This window comes from Aspergillus stella-maris, assembly GCF_047715825.1.
Source record: "Aspergillus stella-maris strain CBS 113639 unplaced genomic scaffold BDV14scaffold_102, whole genome shotgun sequence".
NCBI lineage: Eukaryota > Fungi > Ascomycota > Eurotiomycetes > Eurotiales > Aspergillaceae > Aspergillus > Aspergillus stella-maris.
In genome coordinates this window covers 19,813-38,819 of record NW_027396896.1, presented here as the reverse complement: position 1 = coordinate 38,819, position 19,007 = coordinate 19,813, and the positions used below count along the sequence as shown (strand labels likewise).

Below are 19,007 nucleotides of genomic sequence, written 5' to 3'. Positions count from 1 at the left end.
CACTCACTTGTGTTGTAGAAGATGAACATTTCTATCAAACGTCCTTGCAGTCCCGGGGATACGGATTCTACTCCTGCAACGCCTCGAACATAACCCATAACTTCTCCGATCCATCTCCCGAGACGAAAGTCTCATCGTCGACTGAACACCCTTCATCGACAACAGACCCCTTAAAGTTCGTAAAGATAGCCGCAACCGCGAACCGGATCACTACAGAATCCCCACCACAGTCAGAATCAGAACCACCATGTGGAAACGGACCAAATAAAAGGGGACGGGTACTGGGCCAGATAGGTAAGGTAGATAAGGTGAGTAGGTAAGTATACTTACTCTCCAACGCCAACGCCATCCCCGAACACCGCCGACTCCCGCTCCCAAAAGCCCAGAACCAGCGCTCCTGCGCGGCCCTCACCTCTTCACTGTAGGTTCCACCATCGTTTTCCGGAAGCCATCGGTACGGATCCCACGTTCTCGCATCCGGGAACACGTCTTCGTCCCTGTGGATGCACCATGCGTAAGCGCCTACCCGGGTACCAGGTGGTATATCGGTCCATGGACCGAGCGTGCTTTTTCGGCCGGCGGGTGTTACGCGCGGGTTAAGACTGGGGCCTGTGTTGCGGAGGCGTAGGGACTCTTTTATCACTGCGTTTAGGAGGGGGAGGGATTCGAGGGAGTCGGGGGTTGGAAGAGGGTCCTGCTGGTTAGCTCTGAAGAGGAATGGCTGGTTTATGGAGAGGAGTTCATGGCGGAGGGCATCTTATATTTGTGGATGTCGGCAGATGCTGAGGACAACGAAGGAGAATGTTATTCCTGGTTCGTGGTAAGTGCGATGATATTAAGACGGGAGGTCGACTAAACTTCTCACCAAAGGTGTCTCTTGTTGCAACCAGGTGGTCTAGGAGCTCGCTGGCCAACTTTAGTGTTCGAGTATCGTTGGGTTTGGCCGTCTTGTCCAACGCTTCGTTGTTGCCCGACTGATCCTCTTCGTTGTTGATTAAGTCTGCTCTCAGAGAGCGGTAGAGCACTGGTATATCAGCGTCGTCTACACTCTCTTCCTTATTCTTCCCCTGCCAATCAACCAAGAACCGTTCAGTGTGATTCACCCTCTCCATGGCCCACGCCTCCAACATTCTCTTCGCTCGACAAAATTTATTCGGAAGCAACGGTACCCCAAGCATACGGCACCAGTTCACGAGAACCGGATGTTCCGTGAGCCAGAACATACTCCTCGAAGAATGCGACTCATTGTACAAGGCGAACCACTCCTCCCTAGCCCTCTCGTCTTCCAAAAAGTTAGTCCCCCGCGCCAGACCGAACTCGAATGCGGAAACCACGTCAAGCCCATACGCGAGGTTCAAGGGTAAGATGTCAATTGGTTTCCTCCGCGCCGCGCAAGCTTGGACTATGGGCAGGACACGCTGAATCAGGATTTCACTCAGTATTGCCCTCACGGAAGGAGACCTCTGGATATATGGCTTTGCATATACACGGTTTAGTCTCTTCCTGTATGCGGTGTGGCCTTGACACAGGGAACTGAAGGTGTTCTGGGTGCTGGAAAACAAGTAAGTGCCATACTCTGCTTATTAGGACCAGGATATCGAACTGACATACATACCCGTAATTCTCAAATGACTTATAGAAACTCGTCTTATTCCAGTTGTCTGCATCAAAGCCGTAGATGTTCTTCACGCCGTCATCCATCGTACGCACTGCAATTTCGCTTGGTCCGAGGCGGATGAAGGGTCCTTTTTCCCGGAATGCGCGGGACACGGCGTCAAAGTCTGCCCCGCTGTATCGTTTCCATTGAATCCAGAGGGAAGTATAAGGGGCGAGTGGGTGTGCGCTAGGGATGTTGGATAGAGGGGTGAAGAAGGTCCGGTGGAGGATGGTGTAGGACATGAAGAGGAGGAGGCCTGTGATGCATAAAGAGAAAATCATGGTTGGTAAGGACTGGTGAGATCACGTCGTCTACTCAGTAGGAAGGTACCTTAAGTATGAATGAAAATGGCAGGCATAAGGAGAGGCCAGTCTCTACAAATACTGCCCTACTTACCTACCACTAAACTGCAATACCGCAACTCACATACCCTAACTTATATTATAGCGTTATTTATGCTGATTTGGTCTAGTTTTAAGATATCTATTGGCTTGGCCTGCGTGAGATTGTGACTGTACAACACCCTGGTAAGCTATGCAGATATTCCCCACCTGCTACAATAGATACAGGGCGAGGCAGCTTAGTTGGCCACTGCCTTTCTCACAAGATCAACCGTCGCACAGTGGAAAGACCCCCCAATACTATTGACATTTTTAAACGGACACCGAATACACCGCATACCCAGCTCCTCAAACCACCACGCCGTCTTCTCATCGCTCGCTTCAACTACCACCCTCTCTCCATCGAGAACAAGTGCGTTCAAAACCAACCACGGACTCGTCATATAAAGTGGCGGGCCATTGAGGTCCTCCTTCGGCACAAAGGGATAAGGACGTAAATCCCAGTCAGCCAACACCGCGTGAGCCCGCAGCGCAGCCTCGGTCACCTTGTTGGGGTTATAGGCAAGCAACCCTTGGCGAAGAGGCAAGATCGTCGCGTCAATATGCATGGCGCTGGGGTCATTCACATCGATAATCTCGATAGTGTAACCAGCTGGGAGATTCTGTTGGAGGTACTCCACGCCAGCGCGGTTCGTGACATGGCTGTACTGACCTATAATGGTCTTGCCAAACCGCATAAAGTCCGCTGCATCGAATGCAGGACGGCTATTGTTGATGACCCAGGGTTGCAACTTTGTCCCATCGTCGCAGAGGAGCGTATCGGCGAAGGAACCGGGCGGCCGGCGGACGACAGTCACCCTTTTGTCCTGTGCCAGTTCTTTCACAATCGAGGCATACCCGATTTCGATCTCGCTCGATCGACAGGACCATGCAAAGCACGCTTCGATCAGCGTATTGCCCACGCTCAGCAGCCCGTCGCGCGGCATTGCGCCGGTATACCCGCCCTCAGCTAGCCAGTCTACTCCTTCAGATGGACGGTAGACCTTGATACCCTCTGATTCCAGGATACCTGCAAAACCATCGAGTTCTGCCTCAGCTTTGCGGACGAGATCCTGCGGGAAGAGAGAGCCAGGATTGAAGCGGTGGATGTGAGCTTCTGGCATTGTGGCCCTGATCATCTCAATTGGTGCAGCAGGGAAGCAGGCGCGGCCTGCACGGCCAACGATGACGGACTTTAAGGGGGACCATTCATCATCGGCGTGCACGGCGGGGAGGTTCATGATAGTCATGATTGATTTGAATAGTAGTGCAATGCCCAACTGAAACTGAGTCTATAAAATTATCTGTTGATGAAAAACAAGAGTACATCGGCTCGAGACAACAGTGTATCCACGATTTATATACCCTAGATTCGAAACCGTATGCAAAATACTATACATCCTGTCTACGTCTATTTGCATTTGGTCACAGGTATTAGGCAAGGTATGTGGCACACAGTGAATGCTAGATACCGAGGCATCGGCGTCTGCTCCAGCTCGGAGTATTCAATACCCCATCAATCACGTATACAGGACCGAAGGAAAAGCATCACGCACAATGTATGCACGCTGTACGCAGCCCCTATAGAAACATCTCAAAATTCAGCCAGGCGGCTCCAGAATCCATTATATAACAGATACTACACGGGATTGCTTTAAGCGAATCACTGTCTATAGCTCTCCACAGGTGGCTGCTACATCCCAGCTCAGTACTCAAAACATTGCTTGCCGGATCAGTTCGGCCAGGAAACTCGGCTGGATGCAGTGCTACCGAGTGACGCAATTACGAAATATCGGGATGCCAAGAGATGTAGGTACTTTATACGATGGAGCATACTGACCTGTGCTTGCGAAGAGATGACGGTAGCTCTCAGTACTTCCGAATACGAGCACTTTTGGATTGCATGAGCGTCAGCCAGACGAGTCTGATTGTAAATCATCGTCTTGGACCGGTGACCAAAGACAGACAAGACAGACAGCAGACGCCGCACACGCAACTCCTCTGCCGAAGTGTTGAGGCATATTTATTCATCCAGCAAGAGGGATTTCCCGCTGTGCTATATAGAACACACCATTTATTTACCTACCCACCCTCTTAACCCCTCCAAAACAACTTCGAGCTGAGTCTCTTCCCTCACTATCCACCTTTGCAGAGCGTACCAGCTTCTCCTCTCCTCTTATCTCCCGTCCATCCACCTCCAATAACTTCCATGTCCCTCAAGACCATCAAAGTCGCCATAGCAGGCGGGACAGGCCTAGTCGGGAAACTCATCATCGACGGCCTGCAGCGCTCAACTCTTGCAACCTTCCAGATTACTATCCTGAGTCGGACTCCAGTAATCCCCTCAGCAACGTCAGCATCATCTATTTCTTCTCTCCATTCACCAGTTCAAACCATCCAGGTCGACTATACCAACCATCCTCTCCTCGTCTCCTCCCTCGGCGGCCAAGACGTCGTCATCTCAGCCGTGCACCATTCTGCCTCTGTCGAAGTAATCGACCATGCGCTTTTGACTGCCGCACTAAAAGCCGGTGTGAAGCGGTTCATACCGAACGATCATAATTGGGACATTACGCATCCTAGTGTGCGTGATACGGCTGCGAGCGTTCTGGAGCGGCGGTGGGAGTTCCAGGGTAGGCTTGAGGATGTGGCAAGGGCAGGCCAGATCGAGTGGGTTGTTGTTAGCCCGTCGCAGTTTCTGGACGATGACTATGCGATGGAGTGGTTGGGGTTTGATATTAGGGCAAGGAAAGCGACGCTCTATGATGGTGGAAGGAATAAAGCTACGGGGTGTTCTATTGGGTTTCTGGGGGATGTCTATGCGCTTGTCCTTGTGGATTGGATGGATGGGAACGGACTTGGAGTGATCAACCAGAGAACTAGGGTTGCGGAGGCCGAGTATACTGGGCTGGAGATACTAGGGTTGTTTGAGGAGATCATGGGTGAGAAATGGAGCGTCGTTGAGGATGTTAGCAGTGCTGAGAGTTTGAGGAGGAGCGCAGAGGCAGAGGGGAAGGAGGGACTGCGCAAGTCGTTCCTGGCGCATGTTCTTCGGCTGAATTATGATGGATCTGGGGCGGCGCATCTGGCTGATGGGTTGTCCTGGGGTGGTAATAGGCTTCGGCGGAGGTCGTTGAGGGATATCGTGGCGGCTACTGTTGCAGCGAAGCAGTAGTGACCGCGTCCCTGACCATTTTCGGGCTTGCGATAGCTTTACTTCTAGAGCATGGGTGATGCACCCCAGAGTTTGCTGTATGTCATTGCCGCGGTGCGTTTGCTTTTTCCTCGTTGAATCTCTCGCCGGCAATTGAGACTTGAGACAGTCGCGGAGGATAAATGGCAGAATGGCGAGTGTTGATCATGCAGCGTAGACTTTGGATCACAGCTAAGCCAGCCAGAGAGACCTCGTGCCCAGAATAGATAGACAAATCAGGTCGGGAAGGAAGGCAGAGGATGAAGAGGCTGGGCTGGAGAGAGAGCTGATTTGACGGCGAACGGTGGGATGTGATGGAACTAGACGCCGTGATCAATTGCAGCGGCAGCAGTAGCGCCAGTTTCAAGGGCACTGCCCCTCTGGGAGAAGAGGTTGTCTGATTGAGAGGTGAGAGAGGTGAGAGTTGCAAGGTGAAGGTGGTGAAAGTGGGACTTGAAACACTGGTGAGCAAGGTGGTTCCTGACCCAGTTACCATACAGTGACCACGCTTTGCCCCTCATCGACTGCACTGTCCAACTGCATCCCCGACCCTGGCCTGTTCTGGTTCCAAGGTTCCTCTTCCCCAGCGCTTCTCTCCATCCTCTGTTTTTGATCCAGACTATCGACATTCATTGTTCTTTATCTTCAGGTAACCTCCCTGTTCCTGCTCTATTCATCGTTCTGTGGTCCCTCGTTTCAGCAACACCCCACCCTGGCCGATCTACGCGTGGTTTATTAACCTGGCGCTCTCTAGTCCATCCACTGGGTCTCCGGCTCTCTCCATCTCGCTGCTTTTCTTGGTTCCAGCCCTCCGCATTGATCTTGGGTCACCAAGCTCCTTTTTTGTCCTCTCGGCTTTGCTGTCCTCGATCTTTCTTGTCCTTCTCTTGTCTCGGTTGCCGCCACGGAGCCAACAGGACAAAAGCAAAGTAAAAATAGATCCGAGCTGTGAAACGAAACACCAGCGATCCAAAAGACGACAGATTTTCTACACTCTGGTTATCTGGTAAGCTTCTTCTCTACTTCGCATTGTTGATTTGCTTTCTCCTGAACCAACATTCGTCTATCTGGCTTTCTTGTGCGAGCCTCGAGGTTTACTGACGACTTCGGCTGCCGAATAGGACCCCTGACTCGTGCACGAGCTCTTTTCTTTACTAGCACGTCGCTTCCACAATAATTCCCCTCGTCGCACCGGTTCATACCCAAATAGCTTCGCAGCTACAATTGAGTTCGATCCCGAGCCTCTATCTCACCTCCTGAATAACGATCCTCATCGGCTGCTCTACGATCGAGCGATAACAATCGGCACGGGCCATACCCCGCATTCAATACTTGTCCCGACCACATCTCCCGTTCAGCGCGCAGATCGAGAACGCATCGTCGGCGGCTCTCCCTGAAACTTGATACCCTCGATTCAACGAGCAATTGTAAGCGTTGCCCAATACATACCCATCCAGATGTTATGCGAGACGGACGCGCGGCCCGCAGTGTGCCTGCATGATATATAATCAGACTGCTGCTTGCTGGATTATATCTGCGCACGGTGTCAATCTGTGTCGTCTGTTCTTGCGATAACTTGCTCTGAAACTCTTTTGGATCGGCTTTTGAGGTTGTGCCTCATCTCATATAGTGCTGACACTCGCCCAGTTCCAAATTAGCCAAGATGGTGCAGCAAATGCCGCCTCAGGGGGGCTCAAGGAAGATCTCCTTCAATGTCTCCGACCAGTACGAAATCCAAGATGTCATTGGTGAGGGTGCTTACGGTGTCGTCTGGTAAGCAATACAGCTCCGGTCAGCTCTGTTCCTGCATTGACATTCGCAGCTCCGCCATTCACAAGCCTTCTGGCCAGAAGGTAGCCATCAAGAAGATCACACCCTTTGACCACTCGATGTTCTGTCTGCGAACCCTGCGAGAAATGAAGCTCCTCCGTTACTTCAACCACGAAAACATTATCTCGATCTTGGACATCCAAAGACCGCGAAATTACGAGAGTTTCAACGAAGTTTATCTCATTCAAGTACGATTGTCTGATACATCCAACGCGAACAGTCTTACTGACCAACCAACTAGGAATTAATGGAAACAGATATGCACCGCGTTATCCGTACGCAGGACCTGTCAGACGACCACTGCCAATACTTCATTTACCAAACTCTCCGTGCGCTCAAGGCCATGCACTCCGCCAACGTCCTCCACCGTGATCTCAAGCCCTCCAACCTCCTTCTCAATGCCAACTGTGACCTGAAGGTCTGCGATTTCGGTCTTGCTCGATCTGCTGCTTCTACCGACGACAACTCGGGTTTCATGACAGAATACGTGGCGACGCGCTGGTACCGTGCTCCCGAGATTATGTTGACGTTCAAGGAATACACCAAGGCTATTGATGTATGGAGTGTTGGCTGCATCCTCGCGGAGATGCTGAGCGGAAAGCCCCTGTTCCCTGGAAAGGATTGTACGTCTATTGGTATAGTCTGAGAGAGAATAGCGGCTAATCTGTGACAGATCACCACCAATTGACCCTCATTCTCGACGTCCTCGGAACACCTACAATGGAAGACTACTACGGAATCAAGTCTCGACGGGCTCGGGAGTACATCCGTTCTCTCCCATTCAAGAAGAAGATTCCGTTCAAGGCGTTGTTCCCCAAGAGCAATGATCTGGCACTTGACCTGCTAGAGAAGCTTCTGGCCTTCAACCCTACCAAGCGTATCACCGTCGAAGAGGCCCTCCGCCACCCGTACCTGGAGCCATACCACGACCCAGAGGACGAGCCGACGGCGCCTCCAATTCCCGAAGGATTCTTCGACTTTGACAAGAACAAGGATGCTCTCAGCAAGGAGCAGTTGAAGGGTCAGTACAACAGCCCGTAATAATAAGAGACTCAGCTAATTCTTTGCAGTTTTGATCTACGAGGAGATTATGCGGTAAGATGTCTGGTAAATAGGGCTGGGAGGCTGGAAACGAGGTGGCGTACATCAGTGGTAAGCAGTCGCTTGCACATATCGTCTTTGCATAGAAACATCAGGGTATCTATTGCCATTTTGCGAATCAGCTTGTTGCATTTTGTTCAAGTTTTGCAGGAGATATCAAACAAATACAATGTTACACATTCCGCATTCTTCAGTAAATAGTTGCCCTACTCCTATACTCAGCTGCCGGCGGGTACCTGCGGAGAGTCGCTCTTTCTATGTTCGCTAGTCGCCGGTCGTTCCCTCATCGGAGATCGCACCTTCCTAACCGCAGCTCTTTAGGTCGGGGGTTGCTCCTTCATAACATGTAGTTGCGTCGCTCCTTCCCTATGAGCCTCTCCACGTCCTCGTTCCTTCCCTAATGGTATCTGCAACTTCAGATAAGTTTCACTATGGGTATACTTATGTACAATAGGGATCAACCGCCTTGGCCAATATTCCCTAGAGATCTAGTCTATACATTGCCTTCCAAGCCCTTCATGAACTTTTCAATCCCCGCCCCAACCCCCTCAGGCGACGGCTTCGCAGCACAAACATCAGGCGCAAACCCACAAATTTTACTCAAATGATCCCTGGTCGTCGGCCCAATCGTCGCTACGAATACCCTCCGCTTCTGATGTTCCTTTGCATCCCTATCCATCTCCCTCGTCAGCACGCGCACCATAGCATCACACCCCGTCGGCGAAAACACAATGACCCAGACTACCTCACTCGGTGGGCGACTTATATTCCCCTCAGGATATAACCGCTGCAGGAGTATAGATTCAAAATCCGCTTCGAACCCCTCCACAACGCCCGTTTCGTAGACGACGACTTCGTCGACACCGATTCTTTTCTCGGAGGGGGTAGGGTCGCTCAGTAGTGTTTTGGGGATTATGTCGCGGCGGGTTTCGCCGACTAGGAAGAGGAGGTGCGGTTTGGAATTGCTCTTGCTCTCTTTTGCTTCTGCTTCTGCGTCTGGTTCGGTCTGTTGAGGATGCAGAGAGTTGTAGTGCTCCAGTATGTAATGCGCTAGGTTCTCGCCGTTGCCAGTCTCTGCGCCGTGGATTGTAGCATGTGGGAGGTATGTGTCTCTTAATGTTGAGAGTGAGCGGGCTGTTGCGGGACCGACGGTGTAAAGCGGAAGAGAGCATGATGAGCGTTCTAGAATCGAACCTATGCAATGCAATGCAAGCAAGAGTCAGCCATTGGACATGTTATATACACAGTAGATAAATAGACGAGCACATCATACCATCCATACCCCCTACCAAATCCGCAAACGCCTCAACAGCCCGCTGCGAAGTGAATATCATTCCGCCATATCGCCTTTTCCTTCCCTCCTCTTGTTGTGGAAGGAGAGCCCCGCTTTCAAAAAGCGCCTTGATATCACCTAGATTCTCTTTATGGAGATTGTGGCTTAGAACAGGGACGAATGTCGGAGCGGTGCTGTAAGACTGCGCGGAGAAGAACTCGTCGTAGCCGTCGTGCGGGGAGGACTTGGTTTTTAAGAGGAGGATTTGTGAGGGGGTTATTGGGGGCATTGTTCTTTAACTTGGTTGGTAAGGGAGTGGATGATTTGAAAGCAGGTAAATTCACAAAACATATGTTGTTTGAGGGGCTTAGTTTGTTGAATTGTTCTTGCTCCTGAGGTTGAGATGGGATGGCTTTCTTCCGCGGAGCGGAGCGGGGAAGATTCCGGGCTATGATGTCGTTTCATGTGGATATCTACCGACATTGAGTCTACTGTGAAAAACTGAAATCGAAAAGCCTGATACGAGTACATTTGAACAAACGGAATCAATGCGTCTAGTAAGGTATGTACACTAAGGAAACAGCACTACTGGTCGTCGAGCACGTGCACGTACTTCTTCTCCTCTGCCCGCTCCCGCTCGGTGGCAGGAGGAAGATCGTAGTACGATGAGCTACGGTATCCCTTCTATTCGGGCGTTAGCATGCATCTCAAATACCGAATCAGGAAACTTACCAAGTAGTGGAAGGTGAGCTCGGAAAGCTCAGCAGGCTCGATGCCGAGATCCTTGAAGGTCTTGGCGGTAGGGTCGATAACCTGGTCCATGAACTCGCGCTCGACCTCGTCGGCGCTCATGGTGGGCCACCAGAGGTACTTGTTCAGGAGCTTTGCTGTGGGCTTCAGGATGCGCTTGGGGACATTGATGTGGCGGCGGCGCTTGACGATTTCCTTGTCGACGAGCGGAGCGATTTCGGCGAGAGAGTAGTTGGTAGGGCCGTAAAGCTCGAAGGTCGAGGCAGCGGTGGTGTCATCGTGCAGCATGCGCTCAAGGGCAGTACCGACATCGATGGCCTGAGAGAGTTAGCTTTTTGCTAATGACAGTTGTGCGAAAACGACTTACGTGAACAGGCCAGGAGCGCTGGAGGAGGTGGTTAGCGGTGAACAGGTTGGCAGCGCTGGCAAGTCTGTGAAGAAGGCGGTCCTCGAATCCGAACACGGGTGCTGGGCGGACAATGGTGGTCTCTGGGTAGATAGAGCGTGCGACTTCCTCACCCCATCCCTGCAAAAATTAGCCATTTGTTCGAAGATAGTTTGAAGTGGACGTGCCTTGGTGCTGAAGAACTCGGAGGGAGACTCCTTGTTGGCGTTGTAGGAGGAGACGTGGATGAAGCGGTCAACGTCGTACTTCGCGACGGCTTCCGCAATGCGCTCTGTGCCGTCAACGTGCACGTCGGTGTATGAGAAGTTCCTAGGTCATATAAGCACTGCTCAGAGCCATGATGAGGTTGAAACGAACTTGGTAGGGTATTCACGACCGACAAGGTTGTAGACAATATCGGAGTGACGGACACTCTCCTCGATGGACTGGGTGTTGCGCAGGTCGTATTCCTAAGAGCACTCGCATCAGTATATGCCTGTGATTCCGCGTTCGAGTATCTCGTACAATGAAAACGACCCTTCCGAGGTCACCAGTAACCTTGAGGTGACGCTTGGTCATCTCCTCACGGTAGGGAACGACGACGGTGCATCCCTGTGTAGCTAGAAAGACGTTAATCTAACGAACACCCTTCATTCCATCGCCAGACATACCGAGCTTGTGAACAATGTAACGACCCAGAAAACCAGTAGCACCGAAGACGGTGGCGGTGTGTCCTATCGATTCGCGTTAATATCGAACTTCGTACGAGGTGAGTGGGAGCGGAAAAGGCTTGATGAAGTACCTCCGAGGGATGACCTATGACGAAGCTTGTCAGCATTTGATACAAGAATGGGGAGCAATTGAACCCATACCGTCCACCCTGGACCTTCAGGAGAGGCTTTCCGGTTCTAGTAATTGTGACATCTTGGAGGAATCGGCGTTGCGCTTGGAATTGGACCCGGGGGGTGGGGACGAACGCCCTTGACCCCAGCACGGGGTTCATAGCCCGACACTTCTGCATGGTGTCTAATTCAGTCTTTAGCAAGTGCAAATGGCAGGATTGGTCGCATGGAGGATTCTCACAGTAGCAAAAGAGAGCGGGGAGGAGGAGGCGCGAAGCTCGGCAAGAGGTCTTTGATGAGGTCGAAGTCGTGCATCTCCGGGAGCAATCTGGTCGGCACGGGACCACGGCGCTAGTCCTTATTCGGACAACTTTTCTACAACGACGTCAGTATCAATGCGCGCTGGACATAGAAAAAAGGTATGCTCCTAGTGAACACCCAGGACCAGTATAATTTGACATCAGTAGTTTAATCCAGTCTTCTTCCCAAGAGAACGCGGCAATATGGTTCAGCTTTCTCGGTGTATGACTATTTCTGATCTCTGATTGGTTCCTTTATTTATTGGAGCCTGAGGCATAACATGCTTTATACTTCGACCACTTCATATTTGACATGAGGGTGACGCTTCGACAGCTGGCGTACAGGAATAAGATGAGTGAGATCCCCAAGCACACTATATCCTAGTGTCATGGCTGCATGTACTAAGGTCTTCAGAGCTCCGAATGCAGAAACTATACATATTACGTGAGTGCTCTGTATCGAAAGTCTCCTACAGACCAGGGACTATGCAATGACAAAAGAACCATGCGAGAACAAGCAGGTAGTGTCTATCAAATAATTGGTCTATTTCCTAGCAGTTGGTCTATGGAACATATATTCTGCTCTCTTGGCGCCAGTTGCCCTGGTGGGCTACGTAGGGAAGTCTCCGAATAACTCTCCGCGTAAAAGGAAGCGGGAATTCTGAAGCATAAATACCCAGGTGTGGCCCCTTCGACCTCGTACTTCTTTTACAATTCATCATCTCATCGAACCGCAAGTACTAAATCATTCTGCCTACCTGCTTTACAACGCCACTAGTACCTTTGGCAACATGTCCGAATTCGCGGAAAGGAATCGTCAGGCCTTTGAGTAAGTCTCCAAGGAAACATAGGTGTCTTGAACAAGATGACTCATGATATATAGGGAGAAGTCTCGAACTTATAGGGCCGAGTTCCCTAAAGTGGTGGAAAATCTGATCAACGCCTTCCATGATAATCGGACCTGGTTTAGCGATGCATGGACGGACACGTCGGCAGGAAAGAATAAGGAGCTCAACCTGCTAGAGTATGCTTGTGGGCCGGGATATGTATCCTTGGTAAGTCACACATGCATTGTTGGGATGTCTGAAGTAAAGAAACTGATGTAATTCAGACATTGGCGCCCTTTGTTAGTCGTGTTGTCGGGATGGACATCTCAGGCGGCATGATCGAAGAGTTCAACAAGAACGCTCATGAAGCAGGCCTTTCTGACACAGTTGTCGGAGTCAAGGCTGACATTCTCTCTGAAGCAATGCCAGCTGCCGTTGCTAGCCCCGAGTACTTTGACTTTGACTTCGTGGTTGTCAGTATGGCCCTTCATCATTTTGAACACCCCGAGCAGGCTTTGAAACGTCTTAGCGAAAGACTCAAGAAAGGTGGCACAATGATCATTATGGACCTGGTCCCAGAAGAGCATCATGACCACGGACTGGGACAAATGGGCGACATTGTTCATACTATCTCGAAACACGGGTTCAGCCTCGAGGAGATGCAAGCAATGTGGAAGGACGCCGGGTTAGAGACTGGCTTCAAATACCAGGTACTCGACAAGCCATTGGAGTTCAACAAGAATGGCAAGACATTCTACAAGACCATCTTCATGGCTAGAGCGCAGAAATGAGGGTTCCTTTGGGGGGGCTCAGATGTTCAGGTTGCTTCCTGCCATTATGTTAGTCGAAGAGTTGGTGTATTGAGAGTATTTGAATGAATGCATCAGGTCCTGTAGTCGGAGAATCTTGGCTTTGCGGATCTCAACGACTGATTGTAGACAAGAGAGATAGGTAGAAGAGGAGTACCTAGAAGTAGGCGAGTGGACACTGGAGTAAGGAGTAGAAGGAGCGGAGTGTGGCTGGTGAGGTATATTGTGGCTAGTGCCAAGCCACCGCTTGCTGAGACAGGTTGCGGCTTGAGCTTCCATCAGCCGGGCGACCAAACGGTCATCAACTGCATCACTCAAACAGCTACTCTCATTCCTTCATCCTCTCTACCTCCTCGTCATACCCTCATCTTCTAATAGTCGCGACCCTCCATTGCTGTTTCACCATGGAGAATCAAAAGATCTCCGATTTCCTCGCAGACCAGCTGCAACAAGCTCCGGAGCAGTGCCAGGCGTCATTCTTGAGCTTCGAAGACTTCTGGGAGCGAAAACTATGGCACCAGCTGACCAATGCCTTGATCGACTTCTTCCGTTTACCAGAGAGTGCTCCTCAACGGCTGCCGATATTCAAGACCTTTGTCCTGAGCTTTGCAGACAGGATCAACCAGTTGAATTTCGTCTCGTTGGGGTTGATGGCGTCAACAGAGTGCGCAGGTGCGTCCGTCGTCCTACTATCAAGACGAGAAGCTTTACTGACAGTCTTTACTCCCAGATGACCAAGAACGACTATCCTTCCTCACATCACTCGCCGATAAGGTGAACAAAGACGACTCACAAGACGCCTACATCTATGCCCTTGCGGAGGTTGCCAACGTCAAGCAACGACTTCAGAACCTTGATGGAGCACAAAAGGATCTCGAGACATGCCAGAAGGTGTTGGATTCATTCGACGCGGTTGAGAATGTCGTACATGCTTCCTTCTACAAAGTCAACGCCGACTACTACCACGTAGGCTCACCTTGCCCCTCAGTCCCGTCTAGTAACTGACACTGACTCCGACAGGCCAAACAAGAGTTCGCCTCTTTTTACAAGAACGCCCTTCTCTACCTCGCCTGTATCGATCTAGAGGATCTTTCCGGACCCGAGCGTATCTCCCGCGCTTACAACCTTAGCGTTGCCGCCCTCGTCTCAGACTCGATCTACAACTTCGGAGAGCTTCTTCTACACCCGATTCTGGACTCCCTTACACAAACGCCACACAACTGGCTTCGCGATCTCCTCTTTGCCTTCAACCGTGGCGATCTAACCGCCTACGACGTTCTGGCAGGAAACGTCTCCAAGAACCAGCTTCTCGCAAACAACCGCTTCTTCCTATACCAGAAGATCTCGCTCTCCGCACTGACGGAGATGGTCTTCCGCCGCCCTCCTCACGACCGCAACCTCACATTCGCATCTATCTCCGCCGAGACGAAGGTTAAGCCAGAAGAGATTGAACATTTGGTTATGAAGGCTCTCTCGTTGGGTCTGCTGAAGGGTGCTATTGACCAGGTCGGCCAGGTCGCTGAGATCCACTGGGTGCAGCCGAAGGTGTTGGACATGAAGCAGATCGAGGGCATGCGAAATAGACTGAAGGACTGGGATGCCGGTGTCAACCAGCTGGGACACTGGATCGAGGGTGTAGGCAAGGATGTCTGGGCTGCATAGAGGAGTTCTACGGTATCTAGGAGTCATCGGTTTATGCGGGCTGGCTATCTAAAGCATGGATTTCCGCATGTATCTGTACGGCTGCACTAAACCTACTTACCTACTACCATAACAATCGAAACGCATGAAGATGACAAATATGAAATTGAATCTACTATATATGCGTAATATTCCTTCACAATCCCCAATATCAATTACACCAGTTCCAAGAGTAATATACTTGATACCTTCCCGAGAAACACCCAGAACAAGAGTTTCAAAACAACGACGACCCCACCAAAGCACCACCGACAACCCAAGCAGGCCACCAAACACACCAAACAACAACCTGCGTCCACATCCCCCAAACATCCCACCCAAACGCCGCCTCCGTAAGCACCATCTCAACACCAACGCCCAAGTAAGCACAAACACCGAGCAACACAACAGGCGGCGAAAGCACATTAAGGAGTACCAGCCCAACCACTGACCCGGCATACCGAAATGCAGGACTCGTCTCAGATCCCATCCGGTGTACGAATGTAAGCGGTGCACAGAGAAGACCTGTCATTAGCGACAGGGAGAAATTGAGTGTTGCGAGGGTTGAGAGGGAGAGGCCTAGGAGAAGGAGGGAAGTGGATTTTATGAGGTGGGTTTGTTGCGGGGTTGTTTTTAGGTGTGCGAGGAGGAGGGAGAGGGTTGGGGGGAGGATGGCGTTGAGGGATATTGAGGTGTAGGTTGCGAGGGTGTAGGTCTGTATATTATTAGTATTCATACACTTTACCAGGATAATAGGAATATTGTGAAGAACTGGACTGACCTCGTGAGGGAGATTGTTGAAGATGTACAACGGCACGAGGCCTAGGAGGTGAAGACCAACGACGAGAGTAAGTGGGAGAGCCAGCTGTCGCTCTTCAACTGTCTCTGTGGAAGGCTGTGCAGGTGGGCTGGCTTGATCGGGAGTTGTGAGTTTCTTCTCGCTCTTCTTCTCGTCTTGCAGCGCGGCAGTGACATTAAAGGAACCAGGGCCCTTGTAGTAGCCAGTACGTAACCACAAGGCAATAGCCATGATAGTAAAGTTCCCCGCGATGAGCATCGCACTAGGGAGGTAAGTACCGATACTGACAAACCGGTGAGTTTGCATGAGAAGATAGAAGAAGAAACTCTGGTGCAGATGCTCAAGGAGATTGTTCAAGCTGCGGCATAGACCCTCAATGGTACGACCGAGTGCCATCTCATCTTGCCAGCCGTTACCCTGGGCCTGGAGCGTGATGGCGTCAATGTGGTAGGGCATGAAGCTGCTGTGGGCACCGGCAGCATATCCGAGTCCCTGCTTGACCATTCCTCGTAGCATTGTTTGGAGTCGCTTCTCGTAGCTGCCGTTGTGGTCCCACATTTCTTGTAGCCTGGTGCCGATGCCCATCTGACCGCCGGCGATGGAGACAGCGGTGTTGAAGAGATCCAGGTTGGGGAGTTGGCCGTTGACGCCATCGTATACGATATGCAGGTTCTCGAAGCGGTGGTCAAAAGCATACTCGATCACTAGGCCTCCCTGTAGCGCACCACTCTTCAAAGGCAAAGGTTGGATGGAAGGCGGCTGCATATCATGGTACGCGTCGACCCAAGCTTGGGTACCCGATTTACTATCCGGAGGGAAAATAAAGATAATGTCCTTCGACCAGAGAGACCACCCTGATGACGAATTAGCAAAGTCAGGACCGTGCCATGCGTAGAATCAACTTACGCTTGAAGTACCTCGCAAGCGTCAGAGCAAGGCTGACGCCATTGAGGTTCAACTCGCCATCCACAGTCTTCCAAGCTGCAACGATCGCAATTGCCTCCGTTGCATCTCCGCGCGGCGCCTGAATAATGGCGTAGATGTTCTCCCCCTGATGCGTGATGCCGGAAGACGTATACTCGTAGCCCTGCGTCGCGACCTTCAATCCGCTCGCTTTCAAGATCGCCTGAATTTTACCCGAGATCCTAGACGTTCAGGTTCTCAATCAGCGATCATGTCGTATAGTAGTTTGGATGGTATCCCAACGTACACTGGCGTGCGCTCCTCATTCCGTTGCACCTCCTGTCCCTCCTCGGCACCAACATTACCCAGCAGCCCTTCTATCTCTTTCTTGTATCCACGGAAAACATGTTGTTCACTTCCAGAAAAATAAGCATGGACTTGACCGGGCAAAAGCGCGTTCTCGGAGATGTAGGTCTTGCGGGAGTAATCGTCGAGGGGTAGAAGGAACAGCCAGATGACGCCGGCGACGATGCAAAGGAACGATAGGATGTACGGTAGTCGGACAAAAAGGAAGTGAGGGTTATTCCGCAGGTCGCGGATTTTAGCTGTCATTGTCTCTTGGTTAGCTGTGTTGGAGCTCAGTAGGTATGGAGCTTTGAGGCTTTGAGCTGGCCTCTGCGGCGTGGGTTCCGGGGTGAGTTGCAGGTGCAATCGCGGGACGGAGAAGCTGCGGCGGGTTTATCGTCCAGAGATTGTGCTGGAGGTTTTAGAACTCACATTTTAACGCCATGGTCTATGAGGCCTTTGCGGTCTCTGTTATTAGTCCATGGGGAAGATCGGAGTCGAGGTGATCGCTCTCCACATGGAAATTTACGTTAACCGCTAAAGACCAGCTGCACATCTTGATGCTCCCAACCATAACCGTCACCATCATTCATTATTCTATGGTACTAGATACACTGTAGCATGTACAGCCAATTAAAAAAGCGCTATTATAGCTAGATATGCACAAGAAGTGAGAAGATTTGGTCACGCGCGGTCTCACGCAGTTCCGAGGCGCTGGGAGGACCCTGCCATGAAGCTCAGGGGTGTTCCTCGTTCACCCGCAGGCGCAGCGCTGGTTGGAAGAACTCCAAATCGACCATATGTCTTCTGATCCACAGATACATAGTGTGGCAGGCGTCCCAGGAGGTTAAGCTTTCCTTCGATCCATCTCAGGATCTTCTCTGGGGGGACAAGAACCTTCAGGTAACCAAGGCCAACTAGAGGCGCAAGTTAGCTTTCAATCCAAGAAACTAGCAACAGAGTACTTACGCAGGTACCCAATAAGAATAGCACAAAGGTGGCCGAGGAAGCTAGTGTTGGAAACCAAGATCCAGACAAGTACGGACAGCAACAATGGCGAAGTCCACGTAGGAATCTTGTAGTTGCCAACGCTAAAGTGCGTTCAGTAAAGGCCAAGCTTGGGGCCGTCGTATGACATACCTGAAGTAGGGGTTGGACTTGTACGTCCTGATGGCTTCGGAGCCCAAAAGAAGGAATACCCACACGCTACAATAAACGTCAGTCGCTGACAGCTTGCGCATTATGATGTGGCACTCACCTTGAACCAACAATCGCAGAGTTGCTATGCAGGATGAACTTTTCGATCGCGACATAGATGAGTGCCGGGAACGTAGAAAGAGCTGGAGCGGATGGTTAGCACAATTGTAGTCTGTAGATTTGCGCCAGCCAACTTACGACCCATAAACAAGGCAACTGCAGTTAAGGTTCCGTGTTCGGCCTCAAAACGCTCAAGCAGAGGCGTCAGAGCGAGCAAGTTAATGAACGTGTGGAAGAAGCCGGTGTGGATGAAGGGGTAGGTATTTGTTCGGTACACTGCAATCTGTCAGCACTTCCCCAGGGCACCTCAAGGTCAAAAAGCATACTAGTCTTGAGATTCAGCTCATCCGGTATCACAGAGCCCCATTGTACAACGCTCCAGACCGTCTGTAGCTCGAGCACCCAAAACACAATTATTGCGAGGATAACGAGTCGCGTGAACAGCGGCAAGCGAAGCAGATATGATCGGACCCTTGAGGGGTTGAACGGTAACGGGGGCAGTGCAGCGGGGGATGCCATATTCGAAGAACACTCCTGAAGCTGGGGTTGTAAAGGATGGCAGATCGAGGGTAAGATCGCGACGCGGTTCGGGAACTGGACACGCTGTGGTAGGCGAAGTCGTGAACAAATAGACTCGGAGAGATTCAATCTATACGCAGGCGCAGATAAGATCTAAA

General features: G+C 51.2%; 9 protein-coding genes across 9 annotated transcripts; 4 read left to right on the top strand and 5 right to left on the bottom strand.

Moving 5' to 3' along the window:
* Nucleotides 1-67: 67 nt before the first annotated feature.
* BDV14DRAFT_205661 (cytochrome P450) lies at nt 68-1,938 on the bottom strand (the record flags this gene model as incomplete). The annotated part of the gene is made up of 4 exons (XM_073774775.1): nt 68-210; nt 331-756; nt 866-1,551; nt 1,616-1,938. The coding sequence occupies 4 exons, from the start codon at nt 1,936-1,938 to the stop codon at nt 68-70; spliced, it is 1,578 nt and encodes a 525-aa protein (XP_073622417.1).
* Nucleotides 1,939-2,237: 299 nt separating this feature from the next.
* On the bottom strand, nt 2,238-3,333 carry BDV14DRAFT_206840 (lysine amidinotransferase; the record flags this gene model as incomplete). Its single annotated transcript, XM_073775006.1, has 1 exon — nt 2,238-3,333. Exon 1 carries the CDS (start codon nt 3,285-3,287, stop codon nt 2,238-2,240), a length of 1,050 nt encoding a protein of 349 aa, XP_073622416.1. The 5' UTR covers nt 3,288-3,333.
* An 819-nt stretch (nt 3,334-4,152) lies between these two features.
* On the top strand, nt 4,153-5,253 carry BDV14DRAFT_10622 (uncharacterized protein). The gene has a single exon (XM_073765588.1). The coding sequence runs from the start codon at nt 4,247-4,249 to the stop codon at nt 5,210-5,212; it is 966 nt and encodes a 321-aa protein (XP_073622415.1). The 5' UTR covers nt 4,153-4,246; the 3' UTR covers nt 5,213-5,253.
* A 1,640-nt stretch (nt 5,254-6,893) lies between these two features.
* BDV14DRAFT_193753 (mitogen-activated protein kinase) lies at nt 6,894-8,159 on the top strand (the record flags this gene model as incomplete). The annotated part of the gene is made up of 5 exons (XM_073771823.1): nt 6,894-7,003; nt 7,053-7,248; nt 7,302-7,683; nt 7,734-8,081; nt 8,131-8,159. The coding sequence occupies 5 exons, from the start codon at nt 6,894-6,896 to the stop codon at nt 8,157-8,159; spliced, it is 1,065 nt and encodes a 354-aa protein (XP_073622414.1).
* Nucleotides 8,160-8,377: 218 nt separating this feature from the next.
* BDV14DRAFT_10674 (uroporphyrinogen-III synthase HEM4) lies at nt 8,378-9,849 on the bottom strand. Its single transcript, XM_073765603.1, has 2 exons — nt 9,435-9,849; nt 8,378-9,355 (listed from the first exon to the last, which is right to left on the bottom strand). Exons 1-2 carry the CDS (start codon nt 9,721-9,723, stop codon nt 8,655-8,657), a joined length of 990 nt encoding a protein of 329 aa, XP_073622413.1. The 5' UTR covers nt 9,724-9,849; the 3' UTR covers nt 8,378-8,654.
* A 92-nt stretch (nt 9,850-9,941) lies between these two features.
* On the bottom strand, nt 9,942-11,786 carry BDV14DRAFT_184630 (complex I NDUFA9 subunit family protein). The gene is made up of 10 exons (XM_073770543.1): nt 11,653-11,786; nt 11,442-11,595; nt 11,372-11,385; nt 11,241-11,303; nt 11,095-11,189; nt 10,948-11,039; nt 10,758-10,899; nt 10,552-10,710; nt 10,167-10,502; nt 9,942-10,118 (listed from the first exon to the last, which is right to left on the bottom strand). The coding sequence occupies exons 2-10, from the start codon at nt 11,588-11,590 to the stop codon at nt 10,020-10,022; spliced, it is 1,149 nt and encodes a 382-aa protein (XP_073622412.1). The 5' UTR covers nt 11,591-11,595; nt 11,653-11,786; the 3' UTR covers nt 9,942-10,019.
* Nucleotides 11,787-12,312: 526 nt separating this feature from the next.
* BDV14DRAFT_184628 (class I SAM-dependent methyltransferase) lies at nt 12,313-13,523 on the top strand. The gene is made up of 3 exons (XM_073770542.1): nt 12,313-12,539; nt 12,594-12,765; nt 12,822-13,523. The coding sequence occupies exons 1-3, from the start codon at nt 12,502-12,504 to the stop codon at nt 13,326-13,328; spliced, it is 717 nt and encodes a 238-aa protein (XP_073622411.1). The 5' UTR covers nt 12,313-12,501; the 3' UTR covers nt 13,329-13,523.
* Nucleotides 13,524-13,637: 114 nt separating this feature from the next.
* BDV14DRAFT_184626 (proteasome regulatory particle lid subunit RPN9) lies at nt 13,638-15,153 on the top strand. Its single transcript, XM_073770541.1, has 3 exons — nt 13,638-14,018; nt 14,077-14,312; nt 14,367-15,153. The coding sequence occupies exons 1-3, from the start codon at nt 13,751-13,753 to the stop codon at nt 15,006-15,008; spliced, it is 1,146 nt and encodes a 381-aa protein (XP_073622410.1). The 5' UTR covers nt 13,638-13,750; the 3' UTR covers nt 15,009-15,153.
* Nucleotides 15,154-15,264: 111 nt separating this feature from the next.
* Nucleotides 15,265-18,849, bottom strand: BDV14DRAFT_193749 (GPI-anchor transamidase subunit GAA1; the record flags this gene model as incomplete). The annotated part of the gene is made up of 9 exons (XM_073771822.1): nt 15,265-15,741; nt 15,808-16,679; nt 16,732-16,970; nt 17,036-17,365; nt 17,774-17,990; nt 18,039-18,148; nt 18,332-18,413; nt 18,469-18,606; nt 18,657-18,849. 9 exons carry the CDS (start codon nt 18,847-18,849, stop codon nt 15,265-15,267), a joined length of 2,658 nt encoding a protein of 885 aa, XP_073622409.1.
* Nucleotides 18,850-19,007: the final 158 nt, after the last annotated feature.

Excerpts from the sequence above, each read along its gene's own strand:
- BDV14DRAFT_10674 (XM_073765603.1), bottom strand. The coding sequence starts at position 9,723 with ATGCCCCCAATAACCCCCTCACAAATCCTCCTCTTAAAAACCAAGTCC. Across the intron at positions 9,356-9,434 it reads TTTGGTAGGGGGTATGGATG|GTTCGATTCTAGAACGCTCA; the intron begins GTATGATGTGCT and ends TGCATTGCATAG.
- BDV14DRAFT_184626 (XM_073770541.1), top strand. The coding sequence starts at position 13,751 with ATGGAGAATCAAAAGATCTCCGATTTCCTCGCAGACCAGCTGCAACAA. Across the intron at positions 14,019-14,076 it reads GGCGTCAACAGAGTGCGCAG|ATGACCAAGAACGACTATCC; the intron begins GTGCGTCCGTCG and ends CTTTACTCCCAG. Across the intron at positions 14,313-14,366 it reads TCAACGCCGACTACTACCAC|GCCAAACAAGAGTTCGCCTC; the intron begins GTAGGCTCACCT and ends TGACTCCGACAG.
- BDV14DRAFT_10622 (XM_073765588.1), top strand. The coding sequence starts at position 4,247 with ATGTCCCTCAAGACCATCAAAGTCGCCATAGCAGGCGGGACAGGCCTA.
- BDV14DRAFT_184628 (XM_073770542.1), top strand. The coding sequence starts at position 12,502 with ATGTCCGAATTCGCGGAAAGGAATCGTCAGGCCTTTGA. Across the intron at positions 12,540-12,593 it reads AGGAATCGTCAGGCCTTTGA|GGAGAAGTCTCGAACTTATA; the intron begins GTAAGTCTCCAA and ends CATGATATATAG. Across the intron at positions 12,766-12,821 it reads GGCCGGGATATGTATCCTTG|ACATTGGCGCCCTTTGTTAG; the intron begins GTAAGTCACACA and ends GATGTAATTCAG.
- BDV14DRAFT_184630 (XM_073770543.1), bottom strand. The coding sequence starts at position 11,590 with ATGCAGAAGTGTCGGGCTATGAACCCCGTGCTGGGGTCAAGGGCGTTC. Across the intron at positions 11,040-11,094 it reads TCGGAAGGGTCGTTTTCATT|GAATACGACCTGCGCAACAC; the intron begins GTACGAGATACT and ends GAGTGCTCTTAG. Across the intron at positions 10,900-10,947 it reads GGTCGTGAATACCCTACCAA|GAACTTCTCATACACCGACG; the intron begins GTTCGTTTCAAC and ends TATATGACCTAG.